Genomic DNA, 12,576 nt, shown 5'->3' with positions numbered 1-12,576 from the left:
GTGAGGGGAGGAGGGAGATGGGGAGAGAAGCACTTAGCTGAGTGCTTCTTAGCCGAGTGTTTCAGCATCCAGATCCGGGCCTAAAATTTGTGATACATAAATTTGTTGTTTTTTTTTTATTAACCTTTGCCTTAAAAGTGGTTATCCAGGCATGCATAACTAAAGATATTTGCATCTAGCCATGGGACAGCTTCAGCAGGTACCGATCAACTCCTATAAGCAAAGGCGCTTCCAGAATGTATGTATTAGGTGCATATTATTAAGACAGGGAAAGATCTTAGAGACCCCGAATCCTATCAACAAATTTCTTGGATTAACCTATATGAAAATACTATCCAGAGTATTGGCAAGTAGGTTGAATAAGGTAATGCAATTGTTGGTTGGTAAAGAACAATGTGGCTTTGTCCCGGGTAAATCAAGCCATGACAGTATAAGGAGGGTCCAGGCCAACATTCAGTTGGGAAGTGTTCGGAGGGGGGCACTTCATATCGTCCCGATGCTGCTAAAGCGTTTGACAGTGGGGATTAGCCCTACTTGTGGGATGTTCTTAGAGGGTTTGGTTTAGGAAAGTTATTTAATAGGTGGATAAAGCTGATATATTGGAGGCCTAGGGCCAGGGTGTCTCTTAACTCTCCTAGTACAGGCACCAGTCAGGGTTGTCCTGTCTCCCCTTGCTCTTTGCTTTAGCAATCAAACCACTGGTGAAGAGTATAAAAAAGAAACTAGGGATTGAGGGGTTTGAGGCAAGGGGGAGTGAAGACAAACTGGCATTATATGCTGAAGATGTTATTTTCATGTTGGGCAACACAGAGGAGAGGCGAGGCAGAGCTATAATGGAAGTAAAAAAATATGGCTCTCATTCAGGCCTTAAAATCAATAGGAAGAAGAGGGTGTTGCGGATGCTGGATCTGAGTATTGAGGTAGACCCAGGCCTGGAACTAAAGGTCGTTTAAGTACTTGGTAATATGTATTTGGGTGGATTCAGGAAGAGATGAGGAAGTGAAGGCTAAGTAAGTCCAAAGCTCAGGTGTGGAACAAACTCCCATTGTCGAGAGCTGACAAAATCAGGGTTATTAAAATGATCTGGCAGCATGTTGGGAGGGTCATCAATATGGCGGGGATGGAGGGTATTCAGGAAGACTGAAAGCTTACACAACAAGCTCATTTGGAACAGGAAGACAGTACGAAATTAAGGTTTTTGACACAAACATTAGAGACAGGGGGCCTGGCCGAGCCTGTTTTTTTTTTAGGTACTATGTGGCCATGGTGTTATCATGGGTAGTAAAATGGTAGGAGAAAGTTTTTTGTTGAAATGAATGGAAGACCAGAAAGGAATGGCCCATAGTATTTACGAAGTCCTTGAAATAAAGGCAGGAATGAATATATTCACTATATAGAATGTTTATTAACCCTTAGGGGAAACAGCTAGTTTTTATTTTAGCGCTTTCGCTTTCTCCTCCTTGTGTATATAAAGCCATAGCGTGTGCATTTTTCCACCTAGAGACCCAGATGAGCCCTTATTTTTTGTGCCACTAATTGTACTTTGCAATGGCAGATGTAATTTTTGACTAAAATATGCCATGAAACCAGAAAAAAATTATATTTGTGGTGAAAGTTCGCCCTAGGGTAAAACTGACTCGTTATATATGTTCCTCAAGTTGTTACGATTACAACGATATGTAACTTGTGTGACTTTTATTTTATTTGATGGCTTTAAAAAAGTTAAAACTTTAAAAAAAATATATATATATGTACCGCAGGAAATCATTGCTCCTATGTTATCCACTGAACATATGATGACATACGCTTGCAATGTAAATACATTGTACAGTACACCCATCTGCAGGAAGGGGTTACCATCATGATTCAGGATAGGTTTACAGTGCCAGGGCAGAGCGTGTAATATATGTACAGGACAGGAGAAGTGACGTCTTCCTGAAGAAAAGGGAATGTCATGTTTATAGAACAGACTTGTCTATTGTCTGTAATAAAAATAAGAATTCCAGAAATATTCCAAAGAATTTTTTTATGGGAGGGAGAGCTATATATATGATCCCGCTATGACATGCAAGGAAATAGATTGCATTCCATGGCAAAACTCCTTCAGTCTGCCATCAATCGGACCTGACTGATAGACACAGCCTTGTGAGATAATCTCTACCATTAGGTCTGTATACAGAACCTTCAGAAGCATGTTATTCACTCGTCATTTAAAGGGGTTATCCAGCATTATGAACCTAGCCTCAGCAATAAATTTTGGACAAGTGGTCGTCTGGACTCCCAACACTCACACAAACACTGCAGTCTCTTTAATATTGACCAGCATTCGTACCTACATCCCCATACTTTTAGTAGTGGTTGTGCAAAGTACTGCAGTCTGGTCCCATTCAAGTTAACAGGGCAATAAAGCAATGCCCTGCCCTTCACTGCTGCTAATAGTACAAGGATTCAGGTATAAGCACTGGGAAACATTGGCTGCAGTGCTTGTGTGAGCGCTGGGAGTGGGACCCCCACCAATCATATAAATACATGTAAGAAATAGTATGTGGCGGGGGGGGGGGAATTGCGCTAGAAGTCTGCCACATCTGAAAAATCTTCCCCCATATGTTTACGGTGTTGGCCACAGTATTGTTACTTACAATATGGAGCTCCATCTATGCTCCAGTCTTGAGATACAAGATGTTCTTACCCTTTGTTATTCCATCCTCCCAGGCTCTTGAAGAGAGCGATGGCCAGACGTAACTATTTGCCTCCCCCTGCAGCCTGTATATGTCTATGGAGGACAGAGAGAGGGAGGGGCAGAGTCACATGCTCCTCCATATTTTGGACGGGATTGCGGTTTGCAAGTTCCAGGAATGACAGGGTAACAAGAGGGAGGAGTATCTTATATATCAAGACCAGGGCACAGCTGGAGCTGTAAGTAGAATCCATAACATTACTATTACTACTATTACATTACACTAGAAAGTAGCAGGCCCCTTTTTAATAAAGTGCAAAAAATATAAAGTCTCTATTTACACATTAGAAGTGAACGTCCACCTAGAAGCCGAGTGCTGGAGGACGCACATGCTCAGTCACTCTCCCCACAGCCAGGTCTCTACTTAGTAATCCTCTGTTTGCTACACAGCAACCAAAAGGAATAGCTTTCTGCTTGTCAGGAGGAGAGTAGTACCAGAAGGGGAAGGAGGCTGATTCTGTACCAAGGCATTAGCAGTATTGCCACAAAGTATGGAGGAACATCCTTATCGGTTATCTCAGCTTTGTCTTGTAAAGTCCCTATGATACTGCGGTTTCTCTTATGTTAGGACAGGTCTGGATAAGACAAGTTGGTGAGGACCTATAGACCCTATAGACAATAAGATCATTGAAATGATGGCAGCAGCAAAGAAATAGTATGTTGATTATGGGGGAGGGGGGGGGACAGTGACTTTGGTATAGACAGGGCAGTGTCTCCAGCCCCCAGCTCTGAGCCTGCTGCTTTCTGCTGAAGACACAGAAGACTGTGTGTGAGTTGTTCTGGCTGCAAACCCCCACCACCACCACCACCACCACACACACACACACACACACTTCCCCCTTACTGGCTGCATCTACACTCTGTAATGTCGGGAGGATTAGTCAGTGAGGTCATCAGCAACTTGACCTCAGACTAACCCTCCCAGCATTACACAGTGCAAAAACAGCAGGGGACATTGTTTAAATAAGCAGTCTCGTTGGGGGGGTCACAGAGAGAAAAGCTCACAGTTTTCTGTGTCGTCAGCAGAAAGCAGCAGCTCAGAACTGGCGGAAGTAGACTAAAAAGAAAATAACAAGTCTGAAAGGAATTGTTAGTCTCCATCAGGGGAGATGATTCAGCATGTATATTACCTGAGGGGGATACCCCTTTAGGATGGCAAGAGGATGTCACAGAGTACCCAGGAACTTCTGTATGATCCAATCATGCATCTGCAGAAATACACACATGCCATCTAATGGGGGGGGGGGGACAGAGAAAGCTGGAAAACATTTTCATCAAGTAAAAGATTTTACATATACCTGGTGAGACCTGAATGTCTGTCAGACTGCAGATTGCTGCGGGGTTCCTCTGATTTCTAAAGGCAAGAGGATGAGTCACTTTGTTGCAGGCTGCTTTCAGCCCTGTACTGCATCAATAGCTCACATACACTAACACTATCTGTCACAGCGCAGCAGCTCTCTACTGCACACACCATTTGTACAAAGCAAAGTTAAAATATCTTGCTGAAGGTTAAGTACAAACAAAAGGAAGATCCTTACTGCTCCCGGCAGTGAAAAACCACAGCTAATCCGCTTAACAAAGGCAGAAGAGACGGGGGGACGAGGCAAGGGAAAAGGGGTCACAGCACCAATGTTATATCAGGAGGGACAGTGGTTAGATGTGGACGACTTCACTATCCTCACAGGAAAAGTAACTGCACTAAAAGAATCGGAAGAAGAAGAAGATGGCCTTTTATGCTGTTTTTGTAATATTTGCTGCATATTGTTATTTAAAAAAAAAAAAAAAAAGAGAAAAAAAGAATTGGAAGAAGAGAGAAGATGCACATTAAAGGGGTAGACTGGGATTAGAAGAACATAGCTGCTGTCTTCAGGTTGTGTGGGGTACTGCATCTTAGCACCATTCACTTCAATAGAGTTGAGCTGCAATACCATACACACCCTGAGGACAGAAGTGGTGCTGTTGCAGACATGTTTTGTAATCCTGGCTAATCCCTTTAACAGTTAACAAGTTAAAAAACAAGGGTTAGAAAACCCACCCTGGAGGATCTGTCCTGTCCTGCAATATACTGAATATACACTGTATAATACTTCATTTTCCCTGTACAAGGCACTGCGGAGAAACTGAACATTTACTGTTAGTTTTCCTCAGGATTTACAGACAATTGCAGGGGGTCCTAAACAGGAGGATACTTTTGACCCTGTCAAACAAGTAGAGATTATTTAAACTAATAATCCCTCTAAAAAAGGAGGACACCCATAATTGCAGTAAAAAAAATTAGTCAAAAACAGCTGCAAAATTATCTAGAGAGATGGCTCTTGTACTACAAAAACGTTATACATGTCATAGAGACGGTGGTGGTGGTGGGGTCAAGGTGATAAAGGGGTACTCCAGCGAAAAGCTTTTTACCAGTAATTGAAACACATCACAAAGTTATATAACTTTGTAATATGCTTCAACCACCTATCTGCTCCTTTTCCCTATCTTTTCCCCCTCAATCCCCCACCAGGAAGTGAAGCAAACAAATTCTTACCTAATGACTGTTGACCCCAGGCTGCTCTGTGGCAGCCATTTTGTGACAATGACATCAACAAGAGGGAGGTGGGTCTAAGCCCTGTTAGGCCAGCCTGTCTTTGTCAGATGGCACTGGTTGCTCAGCTTTGATTGGCTGAACAAGATGTAAGCCATCTAACAGTTTTACAGAGTCAGTTAGACATCACAGAAGTGCATCATGGGAAAGCCCAAACCAGGAAGTGAAGAAAAATGAAGACAGCAACTGGAGCTTCAGTTCAGTTTTCTTTATCAGCGCCGGAGTAGTCCACTGATCTCGCCAAAATGACTAAAGGTCCATTACATTAAGCGATTATCGGTTGTATACGGCCGTTACTTATCTACTGTAATAGAAAACAATGATCAGCCATCATGCATGATGTCAGCTCATTGTTGTCTTTCAACATGTTAAAAAATAAACGATCTAGATTGCAGCGATATGGTGCCGTCGCCCTGTGTAATAGGATCGGTGGCAGTAGACCGTCACTAACTTCTATGGACTTCCCAGACAATCTACTGATCACCTGGCATCCCCTCCTCAGCTCCCTATGGCCCCCTTGCTCTTACCCGTTTGCTGCTGACACGTGTAATATCGCCGGCAGCGAGTGGGGAACGAGGGGCAAGCAAGCACTAACCTGACAGGTCGGCACTCTCTCTTTTTACATTGTTATGGGAGCTCCAATATTGCCTGAGCTGTTCTTAACAGCATTTAGTGACATGCTTTACAGCAAACCTCATGGATATAGACGACAAAGGACAGACTGTCTCCTTGAGATGAATGTGAAACATTACTGAGCGCGCTCTGTGACCTTTGAAAAGGTCATTTCACAGGGAGTTGCTACTGTCTCCTCAATCTACTGGTGTCACATGATGCTGCAATGCTGTACAGATCAGTTTACCGCAGCCTCCTCTTATTACAACAGAGTAGGAAGTCTCCACTTAGTTTTAGCCCTAGTGGTGAGAATGAAAACCGCAAGGTATCAGGATTATTTTATCATATCGATAGAAAAATTGAAAATGAGAAAAAAATGGCACCAATAATTCTTAAAAAATAGATTTACCCTAAAAAACATTATTCAACCCCCTACCGCTGCCCCACTGTTAATTAACGTCACTGCAGCCTACGCCCGATGTTGCAGCAATGTTAACCCTTTCACGACCTGGGATCATTGATGCCTCATGCCCAGGTCGTGATTTGACATCAGCTTATGGGATCATAAAGATCCCATAAGCTAATGTCCCCTAGATCTGCCGCCTCTCCGATGTCCCCTGCCGCTGTTACAATCTTGTATCAGCAACAGGGGAGAGAAGGGAGGCAGCAGAGCTGACAGGCGCACGCCCGGCGAGCGTTCTGCCCTCCCTCTTCCCCCCTGCCGGCCTCCATAGATAGAAACCGCAAGCCTGAGGCTTCCGGTTTCTATGACTACCATCGGGACCCTGCGATCCGTTTGCAGAGCCCAGATGGACACCGGAGAGACAGTTGTTCCTCAGTAGAGGGAAAACTGTCTCTCCAGAGCCCTATAGATACTGCGGTCTTGCTGACCGCAGTATCTATAGGGTTAACTCTCAGCACCGGAGCAGAGTTCCGGCAATTCCCCGGCTATCACTAATATCCGGGACCCGCCGCGGATGACACTGGCGTAGCTCCTACGCCTTTGTCATCCTCTGCAGTAAATTCACGTCGCTGTGGCACCAGGCATAGGCTGCAGCGACGTGAATTTACTGTGCAGCGGCTGGAGGGGGTTAATTAACGCTCTAGGATGACACAAGCGTAGAAGTTGATAGCCGGGGACCCACTCTCCGGTGCTGAGAGTTAACCCTATAGATACTGCGGTCAGCAAGACTGCAGCATCTATAGGGCTCCAGAGAGAGAATTCTCCCTCTACAGAGGGAGAATTCTCTCTCAAGTGTCCATCAGGGCTCTGCAAACTGATCGCAGAGCCCCGATGGTAGCCGTGGAAACCAGAAGCCTCAGGCTTCCGGTTTCCTGGTTACAAAAGCTGGCGGGGGTCGGAGGGAAGGCTGGGCGCGCGCCCGTGAGCTCTGCCCCCTCCCCTCTCTCCCCTGCCGCTGATACAAGATAGTAACAGCGGTAGGAGACAGAGGAGAGGGGGCAGACATAGGGGAAATCAGCTTATGGGATCATTATGATCCCATAAGCTGATGTCCAATCACGACCTGGGCATTGAGGCATCAATGACCGAAGGTCGTGAAAGGGTTAAATAAGTCATTTTCTGATGACACATTCCCTTTAAGTGGAGCAATAAAAGTGAGGTTTTAATGTGCATAACTACAAGGACAATGGAAAAAACACCAAGGACTCGTGCACAGATGGGGCAGAGCTGACTTGCCTTATTATACAGTGTACTATGTCATTGGTATCTCCACTAGTGTAACCTTACCTTCAGATTTCACACACTCCGTTGACTGTCACTTATTATTATAGTCTATGAGGAATAAGTAGGAAAATCTTTTCATTTGGGGTCTAACAGTCCCAGAATAATCATGATTTCCAAAAAAAAGACTAGTTTCCTCTCTTAAAGGTTAAATATGATATAATGATGCAGATGCGTCAAGAGGAGGCAAATAAGTGATGTTACGATTCATGCCTCACATCTCTCTCGGAGGGTCAATAACTCAGCGCTGTTGACTATTGCTAAAGGCTTCAGTGCTACACTCTACAAATCCCATAATAAGTTAGAAGTGATAATGGCTTCAAATAAAAAAAAAAAAAAATCACTCGACAAACAGCGTGTGAAAAGGCTGTGTCTGAGCTTCCAGTGACCTTGTGGATAGATGGAAGAGCGGCTAAACTTTTCTTTGGTAATATTGTTATCAGACACGTGGTTTTATTGCTTTCGATGAGGAGATCGTTCATAAAAAAAGAAGCTGTCACAGCCGAATACTAGTAATACAAACCTCCGCTCCCTGCTTTCACTTCTATTGTGCCTGAATGGCAATTACAACCACGTTTAGAAATTAAAAAAAAAGAAAAATTCACACAACTGGGTTGTGTTCCTGCAAATCGTGGATACAGCAATAGGCATTCAACTTCGGCAGTTGCAGAAAGTACAATGCAGAGTGTTCGGGTTCAAAGAACGTTGGGGAACCCAAATAGTTTATCATCCCCACTCAACGCTAGTCATAAGCAAGCGGATATGTAACCTGGCCCCTTTACCTGCTCAGCGCTGCTGCTGTGTGGAGAGGCTCCCTGCTCCCCTCGCTCCCCATCAGCCATACTGATTAGCTGATGGGGAGCCGGGAGACTCACACGCATCCGTGGCGCCGAGCAGGTAATGTATGCTCCGGGACAGGGGCTGCGGGTGGTTAAAGGGGCGGGGTTACATATCCGCAGTGGAATGAAAATTCCGCTATGGATATGTAACGCCATTGACCTTTACACTACCAGGATCCGCAGCGGATCCTGTATGTATGAACGCACCCTTAAGCATCACCCGATTACTGCAGTGTGCCTGTATCAGGCTGCTAGGGGGTTTCTACAGGATATGGGTGCCACGGGTCACCAGTGTACCTTAAAACTGACGTATTACCTGAGAACTAATCATCCGCTGGGAAGAACGGGCAATATTAGCTGGTAGACCGAAGAAAGCAGGCTTATCATCCTCTGGCAGGCTGTCGATCACATTGCGATACTCCTACACAAGACAGAATACGAGGATTAGCATGTGTCTGTCGATGATTCCAATCGCAGATTACACAGGCCATATTGATGACTGAGGACATAAGCAATGCCGCTCACACAGGAGTTAGCAAGACACTGACAATTCAGCCGGACTATGAAACAGCCGTCATATCAATGAGACAGTGGGGCGATAACTAATGTGGCTGTTACTTTATATATGACCCTACTCCTGAATGCCTAATGTATTTAGCAATCCAGTGATACATATAAAACTTCTAGCTGCCTGAGAGGCATACAAATAATGTAACGGTCAGGAGGTGGTTGTTAAGACCCCCACCAATCATTAGACAGAAACAGGAGAAGCACTAATCTAAGTGCTTCACTCTCAGGCTCGCTGCCAGAGACAGTGTCCATAGACTGACTGACTATCATAGCAAACCTGGGAGTGAAGCACTTAACTTAGCGCTTCTCCTAGTTCTATCTGGACACCAAGACCCCAACTGATCAAAACTTGTTAAACACTTTTTTTTTTAAAGTGACAGAGAACCCGTCAATTCTTTCCTGCAGCTGTTAATCTCAGTATAGTCTCATGAAGGCTGGCTCCTCACCAGCTTCTCCCCATCCACAGAACTCAATCAAACCCAGGGAGGGGAGAAAGGGGAGAAGGGGGACCACCGGAGCAGTGGCCTATTTTTTAGTTAAAGGGGTACTCCAACGAAAATCTTTTTCCTTCAAATAAACTACTTTCAGAAAGCTATATAGATTTGTAATTTACTTCTATTTAAAAATCTCCAGTCTTCCAGTACTTACCAGCTGTTGTATGTCCTGCAGGAAGTGGTGTATTCTTTTTAGCCTGACACAGTGCTCTCTGCTGCCACCTCTGGTACATGTCAGAAACTGTCTACAGAAGTAGCAAATCCCCATAGAAAAACTTTCCTGCTCTGGATAGTTACTGACATGAACAGAGGTGGCAGCAGAGAGCACTGTGTCAGACTGAAAAGAAAACACCACTTCCTGTAGGGCATACAGCAGCTGATAAGTACTGAAAGACTGGAGATTTTCAAATAGAACTAAATTACAAATCTATATAAACTTTCTGAAACTAGTTGATTTGAAAGACTATTGTTGGAATACCCCTTTAAGCAATTGATCCCTTTAATGTACAGGTAACAATAACAACATGCATAATACCCATCTATTCAGTTTCTGTAAATCTTTGTTGCCATCTAGTTGATAGGGTATGGTGGACACTCACTGGTTTCCCAGCAGGCAGAGCGCCCATCTTACATAAAGCACCCCGTCCCTTCCATCATAAATCTTACCATGATGCTGCAGGAGTTAGGCAAAGAGACAGACAATGGCAGCGTCATCTTGCTTCCTCTTATCCCTGCTGCATGAGGATTGAAAAACTGTTCCAGATAGGAGCGAAGAACTCGTAAATCAAAGTAGTTATCTACTCGTCCTCCATAAATTGCGTTCTCTAGAAGACCATTAACAAAATCCCACTGTAAGGCTCTGCCTCCTGCAAGAAGGGACATATAAAAGTAAATATAGAGCAATCATGCGGGAACATATGGACAGTCTGGATACATCTGCCTTATGTCAAAGATGTTCTCAATTCTAAACCAGACTTTTCTTAGCTGGGCCACTTAAAATGGGTACTCCGGAGAAAAAAGGTTTTTAAAATAGTCAGAAATTCATACAGGTTTGTAAATAACTTCTATTAAAAATCTGAAGTATTCCAGTACTTATCAGCTGCTGTATGTCCTGCAGGAAGTGGTGTATTCTTTGCAGTCTGACACAGCGCTCTCTGCTGCCACCTCTGTCCATGTCAGAAACTGTCCAGAGCAGGAGGGGTAGCAGAGAGCACTGTGTCAGACTGGAAAGCATACACCACTTCCTACAGGACATACAGCAGCTGATAAGTATGGGACGACTTCAGATTTTTTAATAGAAGCAATTTACAAATCTGTATAACTTTCTGACACTAATCTTAAACAATTCTTTTCTCTTCATAATGGTTTTTTAACAATGACTTTTATTTCAGTATACATCAGGGCTACCACCCAGCTTATCTGTCTGGATGCTCAACAATACAGAAGCTGGGGCACAATTTGGCAGATTTGATTTTCAGGTGTCTGGAAGAGAAGAGTGACATCCCTTGCATCCATAATGATGCTGACTAACCTTACTAGATAGGATAATAAGAGTACAGTGTATAGAAATGAAGGGCTTAGGGGCTCAGGTATAGTGTAATTGAGCAATAATGTGGTTAGCTGAGTTTCAGAAATAAGCAGTGAATGCTATATAGGAGCACCTGTATGCTACTTTTCTATAGTCTACTAGTAGTTGGGTCCCCAACAATGAGATTATATAGTGTATAGACTATGGGAAGACCACACTAAACTGTAGGCTTTGCGAGCCAAACTCTACATCCAAAAAGAAGGAAAGAAAAGATCGATACACCTCCTGTGCCTCTGACTCCAATAAAAATAAATGTGAAAGTCTGGTCTCAGGGGGGAAAAAAACATGCCCGATGAGCCCAAACTCTGAATGATTATACACAAAGATGGTATTTTGCCTGGTGAACCATGAGTTTTACAGCACAGCATTTACCCACCTTCAAAAAGGCGATCAATAATATCATAAGCAGCGCGCAGGTCCGACAGAGAGAATTCATAGAATTTGGTCCAGCCCTGGGGAGAAAACATTTCTGATAAGTATAAGAAACACATTGCAGACAGAATAAATGAAAGCATAAAGATGCATGTTATATAGAAGTATCAGTCTAGTACATGATCCAAAGAAAGATATATCTACTACATGATATAATACATATTGGGGGAGATTCATGAAAGGGTGTAAATATACACCTGGTGTAAACTGCCCACAGCAACCAATCACAGCTCAACTGTCAGCTCTGGTAAAATATAAGAGGAGCTGTGATTGGTTGCTGTGGGCAGTTTACACCAGGTGTATATTTACACCCTTTCATGAATCTCCCCCATTAAGTCTAGAACTAAACAAACATACAAGAAAATGGTAGGCCTCAACAAACAATATACCATAAAAAAAATGTCATTCATATATATTTATCCATATTTATCTATCTATGCTATATTCCATGCAGGTGCAGAACATTTTCCAATACATACAGTATATAGATGGAGGAACACATATATAATAACGGCGGGTGGCACTTACAATCCTTATTTACAGTCACAATAAATTAGGTTGTGAGATAATAGGTAATAAAGGGCAGTCCTATAGTGCAAAGTATGTGCAGGGATACAAGTATGAAGCTAAATAATAAGTATGTGTTATATCGGCAGTTCTGTGCTGACAAAGACTTCAGAAGAGAAGGATTTAGGGGTAATGATTTCTGACAGCCTTGAAAAAAAAAGCAGCAGTGCAACCAGGCGGTTGGGAAAGCAAATAGTGTGCTAGGCAGTAAATATAATGGTATGCTGGGCTGTGTGTGTGTATATATAAATGTATGCTGGGCTGTATATATATATTTATAATGGTATGCTGGGCTGTATAAATATATACACACATATATATAAAATGTATATATTTATACAGCCCAGCATACCATTATAAATATATATATATAAATTATATATATATATATATATATATATATATA

At 43.2% G+C, this 12,576-nt stretch overlaps 1 protein-coding gene across 3 annotated transcripts in view; it reads right to left on the bottom strand.

The window, feature by feature from the left end:
- DYNC2H1 (dynein cytoplasmic 2 heavy chain 1) overlaps window positions 1-12,576 on the bottom strand; it is a 276,780-nt gene that overhangs the window by 98,468 nt on the left and 165,736 nt on the right. For all 3 annotated transcript variants that reach the window (XM_069969745.1, XM_069969746.1, XM_069969747.1), the window contains 3 exons: window positions 11,548-11,623; window positions 10,250-10,449; window positions 8,836-8,940 (listed from right to left, as the gene is read on the bottom strand). In XM_069969745.1, coding sequence (XP_069825846.1) covers window positions 8,836-8,940; window positions 10,250-10,449; window positions 11,548-11,623 — 381 coding nt within the window. The remainder of the gene's footprint in view (window positions 1-8,835; window positions 8,941-10,249; window positions 10,450-11,547; window positions 11,624-12,576) is intronic.

Source organism: Dendropsophus ebraccatus, chromosome 5, assembly GCF_027789765.1.
Source record: "Dendropsophus ebraccatus isolate aDenEbr1 chromosome 5, aDenEbr1.pat, whole genome shotgun sequence".
In the NCBI taxonomy this organism is placed as follows: domain Eukaryota; kingdom Metazoa; phylum Chordata; class Amphibia; order Anura; family Hylidae; genus Dendropsophus; species Dendropsophus ebraccatus.
The sequence above is the reverse complement of the archived record's forward strand: the minus strand, read 5'-3'. Positions and strand labels throughout refer to the sequence as shown.